The sequence below is a fragment of the Meriones unguiculatus genome, chromosome 8 (assembly GCF_030254825.1).
Source record: "Meriones unguiculatus strain TT.TT164.6M chromosome 8, Bangor_MerUng_6.1, whole genome shotgun sequence".
Classification (NCBI taxonomy): Eukaryota; Metazoa; Chordata; class Mammalia; order Rodentia; family Muridae; genus Meriones; species Meriones unguiculatus.
The window spans coordinates 52,824,179-52,847,198 of record NC_083356.1 but is presented as its reverse complement, the minus strand read 5'-3'; the positions used below and the strand labels follow the sequence as shown (position 1 = coordinate 52,847,198).

At 34.7% G+C, this 23,020-nt stretch overlaps 1 protein-coding gene across 1 annotated transcript in view; it reads right to left on the bottom strand.

Annotated features, from left to right (window-relative positions):
• The window catches only part of Csmd3 (CUB and Sushi multiple domains 3), a 1,323,831-nt gene that overhangs the window by 299,223 nt on the left and 1,001,588 nt on the right, over positions 1-23,020 (bottom strand). The window contains exons 28-29 of the mRNA XM_060389430.1: positions 12,797-12,988; positions 5,072-5,210 (exon numbers count right to left, since the gene is read on the bottom strand). Of these exons, the coding sequence (XP_060245413.1) occupies positions 5,072-5,210; positions 12,797-12,988 (331 nt within the window). The remainder of the gene's footprint in view (positions 1-5,071; positions 5,211-12,796; positions 12,989-23,020) is intronic.

The following is a 23,020-nucleotide window of genomic DNA, read 5'->3' as shown; positions in this document are numbered from 1 at the left end:
CTCTTTGATCACCTCCCCCTGAGCAGAGGAACAGCCTTACTAGGCCACAGAGGAAGACAGTGCAGCCAGTCCTGATGAGATCTGATAGTCTAGGGTCAGATGGAAGGGGAGGAGGACCTCCACTATCAGTGGACTGGGGTGTAGGGGAAGGAACCCAGCAAGAAGGGTGGGATTGGGAGGAGATGAGGGAGGGAGCTACAGCTGGGATACAAAGTGAATAAATTGTAATTAAAAAAAATTAGTTATGAAAAAGAAAAATAAAGACAAAAAATATGAACCTACATAGGCCATTAAAGAAAGTCAATTAGTTCATAACAGCAAGTGAAATCAAGAAAGCTTATTTATATTAAGAAAACTGTAACTTTATGATATTCTATTTAAGATATTTTAAATATACAGAATGTAAACATGTCAAATCAAATTTCTGTAATTCTTTTTTACCTTTTTTTTTTTTTTTTTTTTTTTACCTTTAACGGTTTCCAGTACTAATCACTTTATAAATGGTCAGGGAGAAATATGGGATGGTGAATATATTATTAACCTTCTGCTATGTAAGATTATTATTATTAAAAGTTTCTTTTGTGGCTATTGTTGTTTCTGTGTTTTTGAGACAGGGTTTCTTTGTGTGGCCTTGACTCTCCAGAATCCTTTTTGTAGACCAAGTTGGCCTCAAACTCACAGGGATCCATCCACCTTTCTTTGCCTGCCTGAATGCTGAGATTAAAGGTGTGGACCAGCATGCCTGGCTATAAACAAATAAACAAATTGTAATTTAATCAGCAGCTTGCCAAGTTTAATTAATTGATTTTAAATTCCTTCAATGGAACAGATGTCTGTATTTTGGTAACTATTGATATTTAACAGCAGAAGTCAGGAGAGGGCTGATTTCATTGGCCCTTATGGAACACAGCTGTCTGAATTTCCTCTTTCTTTTTTTATAATTTATTATTTATTACAATTTATTCACTTTGTATCCTGGCTGTAGCCCGCTCCCTCCTCTCTGCCCAGTTCCACCCCCCTCCCTCTTCTCCTTTAATGTCCCTTCTCTCCACCCCCTCCCTCTTCTCCTCTAATGTCCCTTCCCTAGTCCACTGACAGGGGTGGTCCTCCTCCCCTTCTAGCTGACCTATCAGATCTCATCAGGACTACTTGCATTGTCTTCCTCTTTGGCCTGGCTAGACTACACCTACAGGGGGAGGTGATCAAAGAACTGGCACTGAGTTCATGTCAGAGACAGTCCTTGCTCCCCTCACGAGGTAACCCACTTGGAGACTGAGTCTATGAGCTTCATCTGAGCAGGGGCTCTAGGTCCTCTCCATGCATGGTTCTTGGTTGGGGTATTGGTCTCTGCAAGGTCCCCTGAGCCCAGATTTTTGGCTCTGTTGGTCTCCTTGTGGAGTTCCTGTCCACTCCAGGTCTTTCTATCTCCCTCTTTTATAAGGTTCCTTCCACTCTGCTCAAAGTTTGGCTGAGTCTCAGCATCTGCTTCTGTAGCCACATCTTTCAGAGGCCCTCTGCGGTAGGTTCCTGTCCTGTTCCCTGTCTTCTCCTCCTTCCAGAGTCTATCTAGTTTGCCCTTCTGAATGTGGATTGAGCATCTTCCCTTACACAGTAGAATATTACTCAGCAATTAAAAACAAGGAAATAATGAAATTTGCAGGAAAATGGATGGAACTAGAAAAGATCATCCTGAGTGAAGTAACCCAGAAGCAGTAAGACACGTATGGTATACACTCACTTATTAGCAGATATTAGACATGTAATATAGATAATCATACTAAAATCTATACTCCTAATGAATTTCCTCTTTTGTTGAGAAAATTTGATTTTGTCTTGTATATCTCACTGCCAGAGGCTCGATGTAAACAAGTGCTTTGCAAAGAACATGGCATTAGTTCCTGTGCTTGGAATGCTAAAAACTGCAGTTTAAAAGGTGAGTACTGGATATTTCATTGAATTTCTAGCTTTGTCTTAAGTGAATACTAACACTGAAGAAGAAATGGAAAAAAATTCTTTTGAAAATTTTAGGCTCTTGTCTGCAATGATTCCTTTTATATAAACACTAGGAGGATGGTAGACTTATACAAATATGGTATTTTTCATAAGAATTAATTTGGTCATACTATTCCTGTGAAATAAAGAAGAAGTTATAGTTTTTTTTCATTAATTTTTATTTTTTATATTAATTACAGTTTATTTACTTTGTATCCCAGCTGTAGCCTCCTCTCTCATTCCCACCCCATCTGAACCTCCTTTCTCTCCTCCATGCGCCTCTCTAAGTCCACTGATAGCGGAGGTCCTCCTCCCCTTCCATCTGACCCTAGCTTATCAGGTCTCTTCAGGACTGGCTGCAATGTCCTCCTCTGTATCATAGCTAGGCTGCTCCTCCCTCGGGGAGGGGCGTGGATTCAAAGAGCTAGCCACTGAGTTCATGTCAGAGACAGTCCCTGTTCCCCTTACTAGGAAACCCACTTGGACACTGAGCTGCCATGGGCTACGTCCGAGCCTACCATTGAGGGCCTCTGAAAGACTATATCTAGCAGTGTATCAAAGCAGATGCTGAAACTCATAACCAAACTTTGGGCAGAGTGCAAGTAATCATATGAAAGAAGGGGGAGTTACTAAGACCTGGAGAGGACAGGAGCTCCACAAGGACCAAATATATCTGGGCACAGGGGTCTTTTCTGAGACTGATTCTCCAACCAAGGACCCTGCATGGATATAACCTAGAAGTTACAGTTTTATTTTGCCAGTGAATATACTGAAACTCTTCAAAGTCAATGTTCTACTTAATGTCACATAAAAAAATGACATAATTAGAAATTAAATTTCTGTCCTATGCTTCCTGCACTATAGCCTTTTATTCCCAATTTATTAGCTAACTCAATTTATGAGAAACAAAGCTCTGTTTCAAAAAACTCTTGATAATTTCTACTGTCTTAAAGTGCAATTCTTCCAATAGCATAAAACGGGGAAAATAATTGCATTTACCAAGGAAGTCCTCACAATAATGTACCAAAGTAACCAACAATCTCATTATTGTTTTGGCATCAACAAATATCAATTGAGCACTATGAATTATAAAAACAGAAATTCCATATTTTTCTAATTTTCATGATTTTATATTACCTGTTTTTGAAATTGGCCTCAACAGATTAGAAAATTTTTTATGTTTGGGTTTCCACAAATAGCAACTATCTTTAAAGTATAGGTGATGTAAAGAAAAGCTGTTCTACTGAGAATAAATTTACTGGTTACAGAAATGTTTGTGAACATGACAAAGACATTTCAGAAGACTCTAGCATTTTAAACAGTGCGAACATATAGCCACCTCCCTTCCCATCTGAAACCTTTTATCTTTGTTCTTCTTGGGGTGCGAGGGACTAAATCCATAGTTGTGTCCACGTTGCTAAGTTTCTCTGTCTCTGGTCTAAACTTTCAGCCTCTCCCTCCCCAAATCTTAAATTTATAGCAGTTACACTTTGTTATCACAAATATTGGCTGTGTGAGAGGAAAACATTTTTTCAAATAAAACAAAAATGACAGAGCTTCAACCCAGTTGCCTTAGTTGGCAGGCAACAGTCTCCCGTCCGTAGGACAATACTGTGAACTTGGGAGCCCACCTGTGTAAACCCTCTTGGTGCCCAGCAAGATCTGCTGAAAGACCTAGTCATGACTTAATGAGGCAACAAAAAGGAAAGTCATTAACTGAGATACTAAAATGGAAAGTGAAGAGAAAGTCTCTTAAATTCAGTAGCACAGATGGCTGAAGGGGAGTTTTGTGGCAGAAAATATGAGACAAAACACATTGAATTGCTGATGCCTCAATCTTTTATTATAAGATAAGCAGTTGATTTTTGGAACCTGTGGCACTAAGTACAGAGAGAAATTGTAAATAATAGGAATCAAAGTTTGTGATTTAATAGATCTCTGGACCTTTCCCACTCCAAGATATCTAGTGAGGATTCTCCCCGCTGCAGAACTGCTCTCTCTGAAGGAAGGTTTTAAATCATCCACAGTAAAGTGTTACGTGTTGGTGTTAATTCTTTTTTTTTTTTGAGCATTTATTTATTTATTTATTTATTTATTTATTTTTTATCAGTTACATTTTATTAACTCTGTATCCCAGCCATGTCCCGATCCCTCATTCCCTCCCAGTCCCTCCCTCCCTCCCTCATCTCCACCGTGCCCCTTTCCAAGTCCACTGATAGGGGGGACCTCCTCCCCATTCATCTGATCCTGTTTTATCAGGTATCTTCAGGACTGGCTGCAAAGTCTTCCTCTGTGGCCTAACAGGACTGCTCCTCCCTTCGGGGGTGGGGAGACCAAAGAGCCAGTCATTGAGTTCCTGTTAGAAATAGTCCCTGTTCCCCTCACTTTGGGAAACCAATTGGTTACTGAGCTACCACAGGCTACATCTGAGTGGAGGTTCTAGGTTATATCCATACATGGTCCTTGGTTGAATGTCAGTCTCAGAAAAGACCCTGTGCCCAGATATAAATTTGGTCCTTGTGGAGCTCCTATCCTTTCCCCATCAGACTAACTCCCCTTCTTTCTTATGATTCCCTGTACTCTGCCAAAGGTTTGGTCATGAGTCAACGGTGGAATGGGTACAGAAATTGTGGTATTTTTATACAATGGAATACTACTCAGCAATCAAAAAGGAGGAAATCATGAAATTTGCAGGCAAATGGTGGGATCTAGAAAAGATCATTCTGAGTGAAATATCCCAGAAGGAGAAAGACAAACATGGGATATACTCACTTATATAGATCTATAAGATATGATAAACATAATGAAATCTATACACCTAAAAAAGATAATCAATTGAGTGGACATGGGGTAAGATGATCAATCCTCATTTAGAAAGACAGATGGGATGTGCATTGAACGTATGACAGGAGTCTACTGAGCGCATCTGAAAGACTCTAACTAGCAGTGTTTTCAAAGCAAAGACTCATGACCAAACCTTTGGTGTTAATTCTTAAAAGAAATAAATACTTACCTAGGACAAAGGACAAAGGAAACTAATCAGAAAAGCTTGTATACATGGAAAGGTGTAAGAACTCACCTGATAAATGCTAAGGAGATAACATAGTCTGCATTGACGCTGATAGTCCAGTCACAGTCCCTGCTGTGCGGATACGGATGAGGGAAGTTTGGCGAAAGGATAAAGCCTGAAGATCCTGTTAAATTGCCTCCACAAGGTGCTTTAATTTAAACAAGCAAACAAAATACCTTAAGAGATTAATAAAATCCATTAGCTATCAATATTTGAAGACAGTTCTTTGAGGGTATGTGAGACTGCACACACTTCACTTTTACAGCACAGGATGCTGGGATACTGCACATCTTTCAAAGAAACCATTAAAATATAGAACATGAAACACACATGCACCCCCCCCCACACACACACGATAATTTAACTGTTTTACTGGCTTCCAAAACAATCTAAAAAAAACAATAGTCGTGTTCTACTATTTTGTGTCAAGGAAACTGAAAATCATAAGAGGGATTAAAAAATGTTTTCCTCATGGTTACTAGAAAAAAGATCTAAACTTACTAAAATATTTGGAAGCAAAGTGAAACAAAACCTCAAATAATAAATCATTCAAATCCAGGATGTGGCAGGTTAATGAAGAAGAACGTGAATCTAAGTCAGTTTGACTTACACAGTCTTACCCTTTCTCAAAAATAACAGAAAAATAATAATGATAACCAATAGAAAGGATGATAATTTTTGAAAAATTTCCACAGCTTCCCTTATATCATTTTTATACTTATAGAAGAGGCTTTAAATAATAGTTGAGTCAGAATGAGTGATAATCTACGATGTGAGATGGTGTTTCAACAATCTGAATGGGACTAGAAGCCTTTTCCTAAAATCCAGTTCCTTGATTGATAAAAATAGGCAATTATTACAGATTGTATTGTTGACCTTGATATAACTTCCTGCAATTCGTCAGTGGAGAGGCACAAATAGTTTCCAGTTAGGTTCAAAGGCTCTAAGGAATCAAAAAGTAACAGGTTCCCTCAGTGGTAGGAAAGCAGAGAAGAGATGAGGATTCTTGGATTTTAAATTTACATAATCAGCATTCTTGTCTGACTTTTAAAATGTTGCTTTCCTCGATAAGGTTTACAATTCAGCAAAAAGCTAAACAGATCCTCTTGACAGCAAAACTTTGAGATTGGAAGAAAAAGAAAATTCTCTTCTGGCTAGGCAAAGATCAATAGAATTGAATATTTTTATGTCAATCACTGTGCTTATCCATGCCACTGCCCTTGTATATTGATGGTGATTTCTAGATATTTAGAATGTCTGTTTGTTTATAATGTGTCCACATGGCTTTTTTACTCCTTATATATTTTACTGGCATTTTGGGTATATGCTCTTAAATAGGATGGAACACATCAAACTCAAGTCACTGCCAAATCTGGGAATAAAATATCCTCCTGGAAAAGTAAACACCATCGGCTTGACATGAACCTATTCTCTAATCCAGAGTCCTTGTTTATTTGCAGTTTCCTTTGAAGTCTTCTTTTCTAAAATTGAAGTGTAGCTTTATAAGGGATTTTTTTTCCCTCCCATTGCTTTCTTGGAGATGTCTAATTTTACATGATGTTTAAGTAATTTCAATATTCTTTTTTGTTATTGTTACTGATCAAGGAAAGAAATTAGTATAAGAAACTAGACTTTATCATAAGACTTAGTTTACACTCCCTTATGACACTGATAATCTTCCTACACCTACCTTTTGTTTAAGAATGAATAAACCAAAAACAGATGCTGCAAAGCCCCATTCTACCTTCAAGGATCAGTTTTTCATCTCCCTCGTTTATCAGTCTGAATAAAAATATAGTTAACCAAAATTTATTAAGCTTCCCCTTTAAATTTAGGCTTTTGAATTTTACCCCTTCTCCGGCTTTGCAAATGTTGCACTGCCTCAGCATACAATATTTCTGAGAAGAAGCTGGAGTCAGAGTATAACGTGCTCCGGGCTATTTAATTATACCATACATTTCATGTGCTCTTTTTTATTTTTTTATGTTTTTGGTGATTCTTCTCTGCCAAAGAGAATTTTCTCTTTCCCCACTCTTGCAATACATGCAAGGCCAGACCAAGAGTGTGCACCTTGTTATAATAGTCCTATTCAATGTATCTCAGTATTCTCTGCTATCTGTATCTGTACAACAATATTTTTTAAATAAAAGTTTATGTCACGAAATCCTGTTGGAAAAAGGAAGTCTAATTACATTTTTTTGTAACTGGAAGTTGTATTTATCTGGCCAAAAATGTTTGCCCAAGTATAAACCATTAGACAAGTACTCTTAAGATTTAGTATTCTATTTTTGAGTATTTGTGTCAGAGAGACATAATTACCTTTTGTACTTGGATATCCAGATGTATTTATCTGGTCTTTGCTTTGGACAACTATCTTCTCAAGTATTCTGTCTACAAATCATTTCAGCTCCAAGACAAGCTACTGTCAGCTCAACCTTAATGTCTTTTAAGTTTACATGTATCTATGATACTACTGCATTTTCTCTTCTCTTCATAGTCAGTCCTTCTAACTTGTTGATCTCACCTTACATATGATGTGCTAGTTTCTAGCATTTGATGTCCAATTTCTTCACATGACTTTGCATAGACTTCAGTTCTGTCACGAAAATTTCCATTTCATTTTGTAGCCTAATTTGCTTATGTAGCAATTTTTACCTAGTATTTTTTTATTCTATTACAGTATTCTTTATTAGACATGTTTAAGTTCATGACTTATCTCTCTCTTCATTAATGGGAAACTCCTTTTCCTCTCTCCCCCTGCCAATAATTTCTGCTGAATTATAAATCATGAATTTACAGCTACTTCTACCTAGTAGCCTATTAGTACATAAATCATATAATACAAAAATTACATAACACTCAAGTCAAAATGCCATTTTTGCCTTGTCTCTAAGTTAAGCATGGAGCTTAATGTTCTTCACTGAATCTTCATATCCAATTTATCAAGAACATATATCAAAATTCTATCTCATAAACACACTTAAATTTATCTTATTTTCTTTACTTGATATTTCTTGACCTCGGTTGAATCATATCTTTCTTTAGAACTATAGAAATGACTGACTTCTGTTTCCAACAATTATCTTTTGTGCAAAAATATCTAATCATAGCAGAGAAACACAAAGTCTGTGGTAGTTCTCAACACCTAAACGACAATGTCCCTACTGTAGTGCACCTTCCTCATGTGACCTCTATACCCTTTGCAATATCATCAGCCATCATTGTAGATGTGTAAATTATATCCAAAATACGACAAAAATTTCTTTAAAATTATAGTTGTTTACTTAATTTGTGTGTTGTATCAAGACACAGTGATGTCAGAGGATACACAGACAGAATTTGGTTTTACTCTTTCTAGCATATGAGTCCTGGGGTTCATACTTAGGTGGTCCAAACTGAGAAAGCATGCTCCTTAACCTACTGGGCCTTCATGCCAGTCCTGAAAACCTTATAATTTTATGTACTTTCTGTTCACATAATTTCTTCTACTTGAAATGTTTTTCACACCTGTGTTTATGTAGTTTCAGCTATGATTTAAAAATGTATCACAACCTTTAGGAACGTTTAGAAAATTTCAATTTTCTTCTTGGTTGAGCTGGACTTAGCCTCAGCTGTCCTGATAATAGTAACCTCATGCTGCCTCCTTCTCCTTAATAGTCTCAGTTCATAAACATCACATTCATGTGTCATCACCCACAGCTAAATTGTAAGATCAAGTTTGTTTATTTTACTTTGGTTTATTTTCTCCAGACACATGTGATGTTTGTACAAATATTTATTGACATGTTAATGGTTCCTCGTATTGACTATGAAAAGAATGTTAACAACTGCATGAATGAATGTGTAGTCTAATGAGTGGTTCCATGCTCTGTAGAAAATAACAGCTTCGCTTGTTTGTAGGACTTTTAAAATCATGAATGAATGTAGAACAAATATGAGAGATGTTCCTGTGTACAATTGCAAATGCAAATATGCACATGTTGTGCATTAGAATATAGAATGATAAGGCTTTTGACTCTTTAGAATTTTCTGGAATGGGATTATATGTAATGTTGTATATAAAGTAATCAATTTTGTTTCAGTTTTCTTAATTGCCACTAGGAATAATTATCTATGTGTTGTTTGAATTTGTATACATACACATATATATATACACATATATATATATATACACAAATGAATGTATTCTTCAGGAACAAAGATAAGAAAGTTCATTGCTTGCATATTAACAATCTTACTAAATATTGAGCAAGCCTTTTCTTTTCTTTAGGTATAAGGGCTCCTAAGCTCTTTTTACTACATTATTTACATTATCAACATTTTTCTTATGTATTTCATTGTTATGGGTATTACTGAAAATTTAACAGAGCCAACCAGAGAGTAAAACTCCGTGTCATTTATAAATCCTTGACTGCCAATGAATACATAGTTACTTTAAAATAGCTTCAATTTTAAATAGCAGTTAGAAATCCATTAATTTATTATGTTACATGTGTACTCATAAAGCACCCAAAATAAAATCAGAGATTTTCATGAATTAAATTTCAGTCTGCTTCTTTGGAATCCTGACATGCACGATTTGTTCCCAGTGTATTATCTTGCGAGAGACAGTTAAACAGGCAGCAGCTATAAATCTATTTTACAATCTTCTTAATTTTTTTGCCAGTTCAATTTTATTCATGTACTGTCTTTCTCAGGAACCCACCCACACTAATGTCTTTGTTATTTACCTTCAGATTGAGTGCTGCTACTTTCCCTCTGGCAATGTCAAAGTAATCTTCACACTGTCAATTTTGTTGGAATGAATTCTATTAACTCTCTAAAGATGACGTCCTTCTGTTTGGTACTTGCTATGAGACTGTTTTTTTTTTTTTTATTTCACATGCAAGTAAAATGCTTTATTCTCTGGGTCTGAGACATACACTTATGGAGTTTCTAAAAAGCTCAGGGTTTAATCTTTGGCATAGTATTTCCAATCATGGAGTTCTTTCTTATCAGTGGCAGAGGTCAAGCTTTCTGCAGCCTTAGCAATTTTTCAGATTCTTCTTTTAAAAGTTATTTTCTTCCTCCGAGAAGTTCTAATGCATATCTGCTCTTGAAGCTATCTTATCCTTCCAAAAAAAAATAATACTCAGTTCCATAATCTATACAAAAATGTTCCACACCCTGCTCCATATAAGTAAGAGTTAGTGCTCAACTTCCCCCTTAGAACCAGGTCCTGTCAGCTAGAGCCTATTGTGATTTATAAATGGAATTTTATAACAGCCCCTCCAGACCGCTTTAAACTTATCAAAGTTTGAGTTGCATTTTCCTTTAGTTTCCATACAATTCTGTTTAACATTTTAGGATCCTCCATAAAAACACAATATTAATATAATGTCATAGCCCTAGAAATCCTATTAAGTGGTATCCTGTCATGTTCATCACATAAAGCCAGACAATAAGCCACAATTTTGTGGATTTTCATTATTTTTTTTCTAAAAAGTGTAACATTGTTATTAAAACTTTGAGAAATATAAAAATGTTTTTTAATCACGTTTATCTTCTATTCTTTACCTAAATTCCTCCCAGATTCACTTTTACTTCCCCATGCTTTACTGATTTCATTTCTTCTTTAACTAAACAAAAATTAAAAATTAAAAAATGGAGTCTAAATTGTACTCCTCATTGGTATGGGCCTATCCACTGGGAAAATACACTTGGAATGTCTCCTGCTTTATAAGAAGCTGTGTCAATAGCACCTCAGTTCACGGAAGGGGAGAAGGGCAATGCACCCTTTCTCTTCCCTTCTTGAATGTTGGCTTGCTTGTTCTGTATAGGTACTCTTTTATGAGATGCAATAACATTTCTATCGGTTAGAATATAGAGTTCTAACTTAATTTTAATGTCACATGCCAACCAAGTAGTGAGTAAGTATATCCATGACTTAAGCAAATGTAGTTAACATTTTCCCTCTTTTATGTAGAAAACTTTCTTTTATATTTTATTTATTATTATTATTTATTAAAATTTTATTCACTTTGTGTCCCAGCTGTGGTCCCCTCCTTCATCTCCTCCTAGTCTCAACCTCCTTCCCTCTTCTCCTCCTATGCCTCTCCCCTAGTCCAAAGCCTTTCCAGGTCACAAAGAAAGACATTGTAGGAAATCCTGATGAGACCTGATAGACTAGGGTCAGATAGGAGATAAGAACCTCTTTCATCAGAAAACTTTCTTAAATGACTCTACTCGCCTAAGTTTACTAATACAGATTTTATAAATATAAGTGAGTTGATGTTTGATAATGTAAAATTTGTAATAGTGTATAAAGAGCAATAGAACAATATAGCTATAGTAGGTTAGTTGTATAAATGTATCATATCTGAACTAGTAAAACCTATGTCATTATTTTGTTTCCAATTCAAGCCTTTTCCATACTCTTAATTCATTATTTACATCCACCTCATTATTTACAAAAGACATCCAGTGCTACTATTTTACCTGCAAAATGACCTGCAGAATTAGGCCTTTGGATGTTAGTGACTACTACAGAAAATGTGTTGTAAAAGTACAATTTTTGTCTTAATTTCATTGAAAATGTTGAAGACAATTTCTAATTTTCTTATTTGATTGGCAAATTCTCCTAATGGGTGCGAAACATCATGCTACAAATGAATTTGACTTTGCAACTTTAATATGAAGTATTAAACATGGAGTAAAACAAACTAGAGTAATCAAGTTTGTTTGCCTCTGAGTAAGGCATTGAAAACTCATTTTCTAATTCTATGTGATCTTCAGAAGGAAATCACTATGAAATTATATTGAAAATATACTTATAAGCTGAGTATATATGAACTAAAATAAGGTTTTTAATTTAGACTTACTGAATTTGCTTATCTCAACTTCTTTAAATGCAATGGTGAGTGGGCAAATTTTAGAATCCTCCTTGGGGCTGTTTATGGTGCAATGAAATTGTGAGTATGTAAATTTATAAAACTTCTTAGTGAAACCATAAACTTGGCTTAGTGAAAATATCTTGTAGATTGAGGATGACATCTACAGTGATACATGACATAAAGGCATTAATATTAAACAATTTAATTAAGTTTGAGATTTTTCTTAATATTTGTATTGAAAAAGTGGTCATTTTTCAGAGCATGTTTTACTTTGTTCATATCTAGTACTAAAAGGACTATATCTTGAATCTCTAGACTGTGATTTAGAGATTTGAGAACAAGCATGAAAACAGAAGTCAGACAAGTGAAAGCATAGAACGAGGTCTGGACACTCTTCAGATCATCAAAACAAAACCTGATGTTCTTTTGATATTCCTGACTTGAATGGAAGGACAACCTTTTGAAGCTTAAAATAGCTGCTGCTATAAATTTCTTAGAAGAAATAAGCATACAGAGACTAAATCAACACAGCACATTTTACATAGAGGTTCTCAGTGACTCTATGTTTTAAAGGAAAGGATAATAGATAAATCCAGTGAATAAAGGCTGAAAATATTTATATAGATTTGATTAACAACATTTAAAAGTTTTCGAGATGTTCAGAGTATAATAAAATTATGGAGTCTTAACTACAGAAGTTAGTAATCACCCTTTATAATTTTGTACAGTTTGAATGCCTGCACACTACTCTGAAATCATGAAAATATACAGCCTCTTTTGAATACAGTCCATAATAACATCAACACCAACTTTTAATTGTTGCAGTATATTTTATAAAATCTTAATTATTCTTAAATCATACCTATACAGACTGGTGGGCTGGGCTGCCAGAAGTATCGATTTTCTACCTGAATGCAGGTAATTCTTTCCTGTCCCTGAAGCTCGTATCCAGGGTCACACTGAAAGACAACGGTATCCCCAGGCTCTCGCCCATCCCCATTCCGTGTCCCGTTCATGGGAACTCCTGGATCACGACAGGCAGTTGCAACTGAACCTATCAAAAGGCAGAAAGACATTAGTATTAGATTACTAAAATTGCTTTTACAGTTCCATACTGTAATGATTAATCTCTAAAACTTTACTCATCTCTATGTTTTCTTAGGAAACTGACTTTAAAAACTGCTTGAAATATTTTTTTAAAACCTACACAATAAATTATTTTGTATTTCTTGAATTATCTATGCGTTAGCTTGTTCTAAAATGTAGCATAGCATCCTTGTCACTAATTATTAGATATCGCGATATGTTTTCGCATTCTCTTTATGGCTTTATTCCTGTTTCTGTGGCAAATACCCTGAACAAACAAAAACAAAAACAAAGGAATAAAAAAACTCAAAGGGAGGAAGGGTTTATGTTGCTTAAAATTCTAGAATACAGCCCATCACTTTGGGAATTCAAGGAACTAATCACATTATATCCATAGTCAAAAAAGGAGAGAGAGTGGACATATCCTTGACTCCTTACCTCTCCTAACTTCATATTATCACACACTTCAGTGTCCAGCCCATGAAAAGATGCCATCCACCTTCACGCTGAGTCTTTCATTTTTAACTCAATTAAAGCAAGGAAGGCAACCTCCTACAGAAATGCTTACAGGAACAGCTGAAGCAGATCTAGATAATTATTCAACTGAGATTCTCTTTGCAGGCGATTCTGGGTTTTGACATGTTTATGTTCAAAACCAATTATTCCACTATCTTAAAATTATTGTAATTGAAAAGAACAATGCTAATGAGAGAAAATATTTGCTTGAAAGATATTCAACTTATATCAGGAGGAAAGAGAGAAAGAGAAAGAAACAAATGCTATGTGAAAATATATTCAACATTGTTAACTCACAAAATGAAAATTAAAAACACTGAATACTTTATGATGTCGTATTAAACTTGCTAATATTAAATAAAATAAATTACATATGTGAGTACATTATATGCTAACAAAAGTTTAGGGACAACTGCATCATCATGCACACATTGCTGGGAGAGCTGAAGGTTGCTATTGTCTTGTGATACTTAGCTTTCTCAATTTGATAACCCTAGAATCATCTTGAGAGTCTCAGTGAGGAATTATTATATAGATTTGGCCTATAGGCATGTTTTAGGTGAGGGGTTGGTGAATAACCCATAGTGGCTTATATCATTCTCTAGGCAGGGGCCTTAAACTGTATCGATCAGAAAACTCCAGCTGACTTTAAGAAAGCAAACAAGTGAGGATACCTACATGTTTGTTTGTTTTTTTTAATAATTGTTTAGGATTAAAGATGTGATGTGACTCTTTCCATTCACTTTGACTTCTCCATAGTGATGGACTATAATATGCAGTTGTGAGCTAAAAGAAACATTTCTTCTAAGTTGTCTTTATTTCACTCTTTTATCACAGCAACAAAAATAAAACTAGAATGAGGCCCTCCATAAAGGATCGTTACAGATTGTTGTAGAATTTAGCAAATCCTTGCTTTATAACCCTGAAACTGTATCCTTAAGTATTTATCCCCCAAGTTGTTAAGTTGTAGTAAATCCATAATATGAAATGAAGCCCAGCATTAACAGGGAGCAAATCCACAAATAAAAAATTATATGTCCTAAAAATGGTCATGTAAAAAATCCAAATAGAGTACCAAATTATGTATTGTTAGTTTGTGTTATGTATCATTTTGAACTAACTTGTGGAAGTTGATACTTGATTTCCTGACAAAGTTAGAGTGCATGGAGAAGTGTTGGAAGATAACTGGATATAAGTATTGTATGGTTTCTTTTAATGGAAGTGGTCTGAGTCTTGACATGGTGAGAGTCACCGAAATCTATAAACATAAAATTACTATATGTGTAGTACATGCGTGCCTGGGGAACTGTTAAAATCTCAGAAAGTTTAGTGAATTACATCAATGTCAGAACTCTGGGTGTGATATTTTACATGTCATTTGGGAGAATTGGTAATATGCTACATATACACAAACTGAACAACCATCAATTTTTGCTTGTTTTGATGACATTAATGAAATTTATTTTTTATGTCTCTAGTAGACAAGTATGTGGATATATAAGAATGTAGGTAGCTGGATATGTAGGTATATTGGTTAGCCAAATAAGCAATTGTTAGACAAGTTACCGATGATAAGATAATCAATGTAATCCTCCACCAAGCTTTCTTCCTTCACCTTATCAGTCTAATACACAAACACACACATAAAACATGGACGCTCACACTGTGTTGCAATGTGTCAACTTAAGTTATATAACAATAAAAACAATATGACCCACAAGTGAGAAACTGAAAATGACAGCATGATTTTAAATGATTTTCAATAAGCATTAACACCAGCAAGTATAATGTGCAATATATATATGTTCATATTTTAAATATTAAAATTTAAACATCTGACTTTTTAAAATGAATATTGTTACCTTTTCAAATATCTCTATATGCACCTTTTTCCAAACTAAAAAATGAAGATTTCAAGTAACATTTTACCAATCCCTGATAATATAGAAATGTAGCTAGCCTTCCTGAACTACTCTGATAATAATCTTGTTGAACACCCAGGGTCTCCTAATTATTGATTCATTGTACTGATAAAGTAGCATTTCTAGTAATAGCCAAAGACCTTACACATACAATTTTCTTAATCCTCAAAAAACTCTATGAACCAACTGCTATCATGTTTTCAATTTAGTGGCAAATTTAGGGCTGTTAAGTAATCTGTCTTAAATTTACCGTAACTGAAGATGCAAAGCATGACTTAAACCCCTGTTGGACTACTTTCATAAATCAAAGCATGAATGACAACCAGAGTATTCTCTTTTAACTGTCACTATCCCAGAAACTCAAACATCTCCCTTGCAATCCATATAATAACAAACATTTATACATTTTCAGAAAAGATTTTATATCCGTAACCATGAAATTTTATTGGCATGATTCAAACCCAGCCTTATTTTTTATTCTTTTTTTTAAATCAATTACAATTTATTCACTTTGTATCCCGGCTGTAACCCCTTCCCAATTTCCCTCCCAACCCTACCTTCCCTCCCTCTTCTCCTCCCTAACCCCTCCTGTATGCCGCTGATAGGGGCAGTTTGCCTTCCCTTCCATCTGACCCTATCCTATCAGGTTTCATCAGTACTGGCTGCATTGTCTTCCTCTGTGGCCTTGTAAGACTGTTCTGCCCTCAGGGGGAGGTGATCAAAGAGCCAGCCACTGAGTTCTTGTCAGAGACAGTCCCTGTTCACCTTACTAGGGAGCCCAGTTGGACACTGAGCTGCCATGGGCTGTGCAGGGGTTCTAGGTTATCTCCATGGATTGTCCTTTGTTGGAGTATCAGTCTCAGAAGAGACCCCTGTGTCCAGATTTTTTAGTTCTCTTGCTTTTCTTGTAGAGCTCATATCTCCTCCAGGTCTTTCTATCTCCCCCTTCTTTCATAAGATTCCCTGCACTCTGCCCAAAGTATGGCTATGAGTCTCAGCATCTGCTTTGACACACTGCAGGGTAGAGGCTTTCAGAGGCCCTCTGTGGTAGGTTCTTTTCCTGTTCCCTGGTTTTTCACTTTCGATGTCCATCCCCTTTACCTTTCTGAATGAGGATTGATCATCCTACCCAGAGTCCTCTGTCTTGTTTAGCTTGTACAGATTTTAGTATCTTCATCCTATATTATATGTCTAATATCCACTTATAAGTGAGTATTTACTATGTGTATCTTTCCGCTTCTGGGATATCTCACACAGGGTGATCTTTTCCCACCATTTGTATGCTAATTTCATGAATTCCTTGTTTTTAATTGCTGAGTAGTATTCCATTTTGTAAATGTATCACAATTTCTGTATTTATTACTCAGTCGAGGGACATCTAGGTTGCTTCCAGATTCTGGCTACTACAAATAAACCTGCTAAGAACATGGTTAAGGAAATGTCCTTACATACTTGCATATATTTTGGATAGATGCCTAGGAGTGGTATAGGTGGATCTTGAGGTATCAGTGTTCCTAATTTTCTGAGAAAGCACCTGATTGATTTCCAAAGTGGTTGTACAAGTTCACATTCCTACCAGCAAAGGAGGAGGGTTCCCCTGTCTCCACATCATCTCCAGCATGTGTTGTCACTTGAATTTTTTATCTTAGCCATTCTGATGGGTGTAAGGTGAAATCTCAGGATAGTTTTAATTTGCATTTCCCTGATAACAAAGGAAGTTGAGTATTTCTTTAAGTGTTTCTCTGCCATTTGGTATTCCTCAATTGAGAATTCTCTGTTTAGCTCTGTAACCCATTTTTAAATTGTATTATTTGATTTGTTGCTTTTTAACTTCTTGAATTCTTTATATATTCTGGATATTAGCCTTCTGTCAGATGTAGGGTTGGTGAAGAACCTTTCCCAATCTGTAGGCACCATTTCTGATGACAGTGTCCTTTGCTTTACAAAAGCTTTTCAGTTACATGCAGTCCCATTTATTGATTGTTGATCTTAGAACCTGTCCTGTTGGTGTTCTCTTCAGGAAGTTATATCCTGTGCCAATGAGTTCAAAGCTCTTCCCCACTTTTTTTTTTCTAACAGATTTAGTGTATCTGGTTGTATGTTGAGGACTTTGATCACTTGGACTTTAGTTTTGTGCAGGATGATAAATATGGATATATTTGCATTTTTCTATGTGTAGACATCCAGTTAGACCAGCACCATTTGTTGAAGATGCTATCATTTTTCCAATGTATGGTTTTGGCATCTTTGTCAAAAACAAGTATCCATAGGTGTGTGGATCACACCCAGTCTTACCATATTAACTCTGGCTCATGAAAGGAACCCATTATGTGAGAATATTAAGCAAAGGAAAGCACAGCCACAGGAGAATATTTGATGCATATACAACATCTGTGTGAGTGACATCAGAAGAAATGTGCAATAGACTTCAAAAAGAAAAAAAATAAATGGATGGATATTAATAGAAAAGTTTGGCATTATGTTTTTTGAATAGGAACATACTCTCTTGATTCTTCATCCATGAAGTTTGTTAAGCACATGATAAATATTATCAACTATAGATAAAAATATAAAATAAATAAATATTTTTATATTTATGTTCATACATACATGTAAATTCAGAACAGTATGGAAGTGCTAAAACGCAACTGGGATATCTGGTCATAGGTAAATTGAGGGTACAATGTATATTTCTTGTCAACTTTTCAAAGCTTAATGATTTAAATAAGAAGAATTATCTAAAATAAGACGGCTTTCACATTAGGCTAATACTTACGTGAGAATATGCATTTGCCTTGAGGTCTAATTGACTTGAAAGGAAAGAGGTGGTAAATCCCTACTGTTCCATTTTCTCTCAGTTAATAAACAAATTAGAGTAAGATTTTAAAGCACAGCAGAGAATGAGGGTGTTTAATGAAAGACCAAAGAACTCCATACTGCTGCCCCTCCAGAATTAAAGGAGTTCTAAAAGCAATCAGTTAAATTCCCACAGAAATAATTATTCTGTAGGAATGTTATTGTTTTATTATCCTTAGTTATTCAAAGTCTGAATGCATACTGGTTACCTTCTGCGTTTGTAAGTAGGAAAAATTATAATCATTTTAGCACCAACCATTCTTTTCCTCTGAATTAACAGAAACAACAACCAATGAAGAAAATAACCATTTCAGCACTTATGTTATTTCTCCTAGGGACTTAAGAATGTGGAAATGTCTGATAATTACTGTTATTATAAACAATTATTTAATATTATAACTTTAGATATTAGATATATTATTTAGGAATTAGTAATTTTTATTTAATACTAATTTCCCCTTTACTGAAGCATAGAACTCTAAAATTTTAAAATATAAATTTTACTTCTTTCTGTTATTATTATATGAATTTTAATTACCTGTTGGATCTTCTGAGTACTTCCATAATTTAGCACAATACATAGAAAGCTTAGATACAATAAGAATTTTATACAAATAAGCTTTTAATTGTTCCTGCTAATACAAAATATTAAAATGTCATCAGAAAATAGTAGATTGATTTATAATGTATTAAGATATAAATTGTTCAATATTTGATTATGAAACATTTGTCTTTGTTCTAATGTTCTATAAGATCCAATTAGTATATTCTTTTTTGATATTATTATTTGTAGTAACCAGAACCACTCTGGGTTGTAAAATATTTTATCTAAATGTCTAAATTCTTCACATGGATATTCAATAACGTTTTAACCTTATGATGCCCAAAATATTTTAAAAATTATAAAATGTCTGTATTTTTTATTTGAAAGTAAAAACATAATAATATTCAAATTGATATCTTTGAAAAATGCCTATTCTGCTGTCATTGTAAGTTTCCTTTTAAAATGTTATAACTAGAGAAGAGTAATTTAAATAGAAACTAATTTACAAGAGAAAGGAAAATTCCTGCAATGAAAAATAAATTGGACATTGAAAAAATGAGAAAAAAACCTTTACAGTTCTTGGCATGCACACACACACACACACATATATATTGTGTGTGTGTTTTCTAATCAGGCTCACATATACAGGCAAATGCGTGTGCATGTTTGTGTGCTTGTATGGACTATAAGAGAACCAGACAGCTGGGGAAGAGTCATTCCTTAGGCATCACCTACTTTCATTTTGAGTCTCTATTGCTCATTGGCCAGGCATTCACCAAGTCAGTCAGCTGGTAGGACAGTGAGCTCCAGAGATCCGCTTTCTTCATGTAGCCCTTAGCGCTTCTTTTCTAGTCCTGGGAATATAAACACAGGCCTACACACTGGGTACTTATACTTGTATTCTGGGGATCAAACTGAGTTCTGAGTGCTTTTAAGGCAAGTGCTTTTTCAGCTTAGCTAGCCCACCTGCTCTACCCTTTTCTGTTGTTGTGTTGTTGTTTTAATAACAGCATTTGCTTTCTTTTCCTTGGTCAGGTATTGTACTTTTTCTTTCTAACATCATGAGGTTTTCTCTCTGGTGTTTACAAAAAGTTAGAAATAAATTTCCTATGGCAAATGTTTGCTTTCAAAGGAAAAAACATTTTTTATTTATCTATCTATTTATCTATTTATTTATTTAAGACAGTGAAGCAGGCTGTATTTTTCATCATCATCATCATCATTATTATTATTTGCAATTTATTCATTTTGAATCTCAGTCGTAGCCCCTGCCTCATCTCCTCCAAGTCCCACCCTCCCTCCATCTTTCTCCCCTTTCCCTCTTCTCTAGTCCACTGACAAGGAAGTCCTCCTTCCCTACTGTCTGATCCTAGCCTATCAGGTTCCATCAGGACTGCCTGGATCCTCTTCCTCTGTGGGCTGGCTAGGTCGCCCCACCAGGGAGAAGTGATCAAGGAGCAGGCAACTGAGTTCATGTCAGAGACTGTCTCTTCACCTGTTACTAGGGAACCCATATGAGCTGTCTATGGGCTACATCTGAGCAGGAGTCTAGGTCCTCTCTATTCATGGTTTTTGGTTGATACATCAATCTCTGCAGGTGCTCCTGGGCCCTGCTTTTCTTTTTCTTTCTTTCTTTCTTTCTTTCTTTCTTTCTTTCTTTCTTTCTTTCTTTCTTTCTTTCTTTCTTTCTTTCTTTCTTTCTTTCTTTCTTTCTTTCTTTCTTTCTTCTTTTTTGGTCTTATTGTGCGGCTCAGGTACCCTCCTGTGGGTCCTTTTATATTCCCCTTCTTCAATAAGACTCTCTGCTCTTTGTCCAAAATTTGGCTGTGAGTCTCTACATCTGCTTCAATCCTCTGCTGGGTGGAGTCTTTTAGAAGACATCTGTCTTAGGCTTCATCCTGTTGCTGCTCTTCTACCTCTTCTAGTGTCTATTCTCTTTTCCCTTCAGAATGAGAATTAAGCATCAGAGGTACATTTACCCAATGGAATACTACTCAGCTATTGAAAACAAGGAAATCATGATATCTGTAGGCAAATGGATAGAACTAGAAGAGATCATCCTGAGTGAGGAATCCCAGAAGCAGAGAGACACTCACATTTAAGTAGACATTAGTCATATTATGTAGGATAAACATACTAAAATCTATAGACTTAAAGAAGCTAAACGACAAGGAGGACTCTAGGGAAGATGCTTAATTCTCATTCCGAATTGTGCTAAAAATTGTGCTATTTTATTTTTTTTATTTAACATTCTCATTACCTATAGAATAAATTGACTTGAAAAGTAATATAATTTTATAGCGATACTTTATAAGCAATATTTTTATAGGGAAAATTTCAGAACTACCCTTTTGTAACATCTATATATAAGTGAATCTTTCTGCATGCATTATTATAAAATACTTTTTGATACAATGAGAAAATTTATATATTACATAGAAATTATTTCTAATATACCTGATTACACTTGATATTATCAATGAACCTAATCCTCTGAGAATTATTGTATTTGTTTATCAAGCACGTGTGACATTTTCAAGTAAAACTTCTTTGTACTAGGAAGAAAAGAATCATCTTAGAGGAAAGCTTTGGTAAAAGAGAAAATACTTGAAAAATAAATACTTGTGAAATGTGTCAATGAATTTTAGTCAACACAAAATTGTAATTGATTATTTAATATGACTAATTACATTAACTCATATTTTAAAACAATGGAGGCTTATTCCAATTATAACATGCAAAGGTTTATATCAAATTTCAACTTGTTTCAATATATTCTAGATAAGCTGATGATGTGAGAACTAATGAGCACTATTATATGTATAACCATGTTCTTATTATTTTAACTTTTCTATTATATAAGCATATGTATTTGGCTTCATCTTTTTCCTTCTATATAATTATGATTGTATGTCTAGTGGAAACATACATTCTACAAAGCTCAAACAAGCAAGTGAATACATTTCATCTATGCGTATATTTCTATATGTATGTATAACCATTAGACCTTTAATCATTACTATTGAGTGAAAGTACAATGATCCAGCGGAAATTAACACTGCAGTTTTTTTTTCTTAAAAATGCATTGGGTAGTTAAACAACAACAACAACAACAAAAACAAAAACATATTAACAACACTCCCTGATTCTTGTTTGTCGTTTCTATTAAATATTTGATAATTTGTCAAAAATGTTTTAAGATCTTTCAAATACACATAAGTTTGCATTTATTGCAGTTAAATAAGCAATACGGATAGAAGCAGGAAGCAGACTGTATTGCATAAAGAGAGCGATATTGATCAGCTTGTTCCAGTTCTATAGATTTTTGCTGCCTTATCTGATAATCTGTCACAGAAATATTTTACCTGGTTTTTTCCAGTATTAGATAAAATCTAATGTTCTATTGTAATAATTATATATCCAATTCTATGAAATTATTGATCATGAAATGTGAATTTAAAACCAATAGGCATAAATTTAATTTTGTAGTATACATCTACTCTTCTTCAGCTGACTTCTACAATGCCATGAATCAAATTTGGCTGTCACAAAACCTCACTTTCTTGTCTTCGATTTGTATGCTTTACATTTTTGTATTGACTAAAAACTGACAATATAATTCATACTTTGTCCTTTATAATGAAGGCGAGTTGGATAACCGGACTCCTTAACCAGAAATGGAAATACCATCCATTGTAAATCAATTGGGAAATATTTGGAAGGCAGACAGAGACATAGAGGTGGATTTCTCCATGGAAAATTTTTCTCTTGATTGAGCCTTTGCTTTATACGTGTCCATCAGTTTTGTTAAAGATGTTCAGCAGAATTATTATGCCTACTTTTTACAAGCTATGCAGATATGTAACTTCTCTCAGAATTACATTATGTTTTAAGGGTACATGAATGAAACAGTAAGTCAGGTTTAAAGAAAATGAAGGTATGAGATATTAGTATATATCATGGAAAAACAAATCAAACCTAACCTTAATCCCATTTGTAAGTGAACCAAAGTGAGAATACAAGCAACACAGTTATCTTTTATGATTCAAAATGTTAGAGATTATTTCACTTACCTGTGTGGGAAATTAGCTTTATATCATAAGTTATAGATGATAACATGATTCAGATTGTAGATAGAGTATTAATATTAATTTAAAAGATA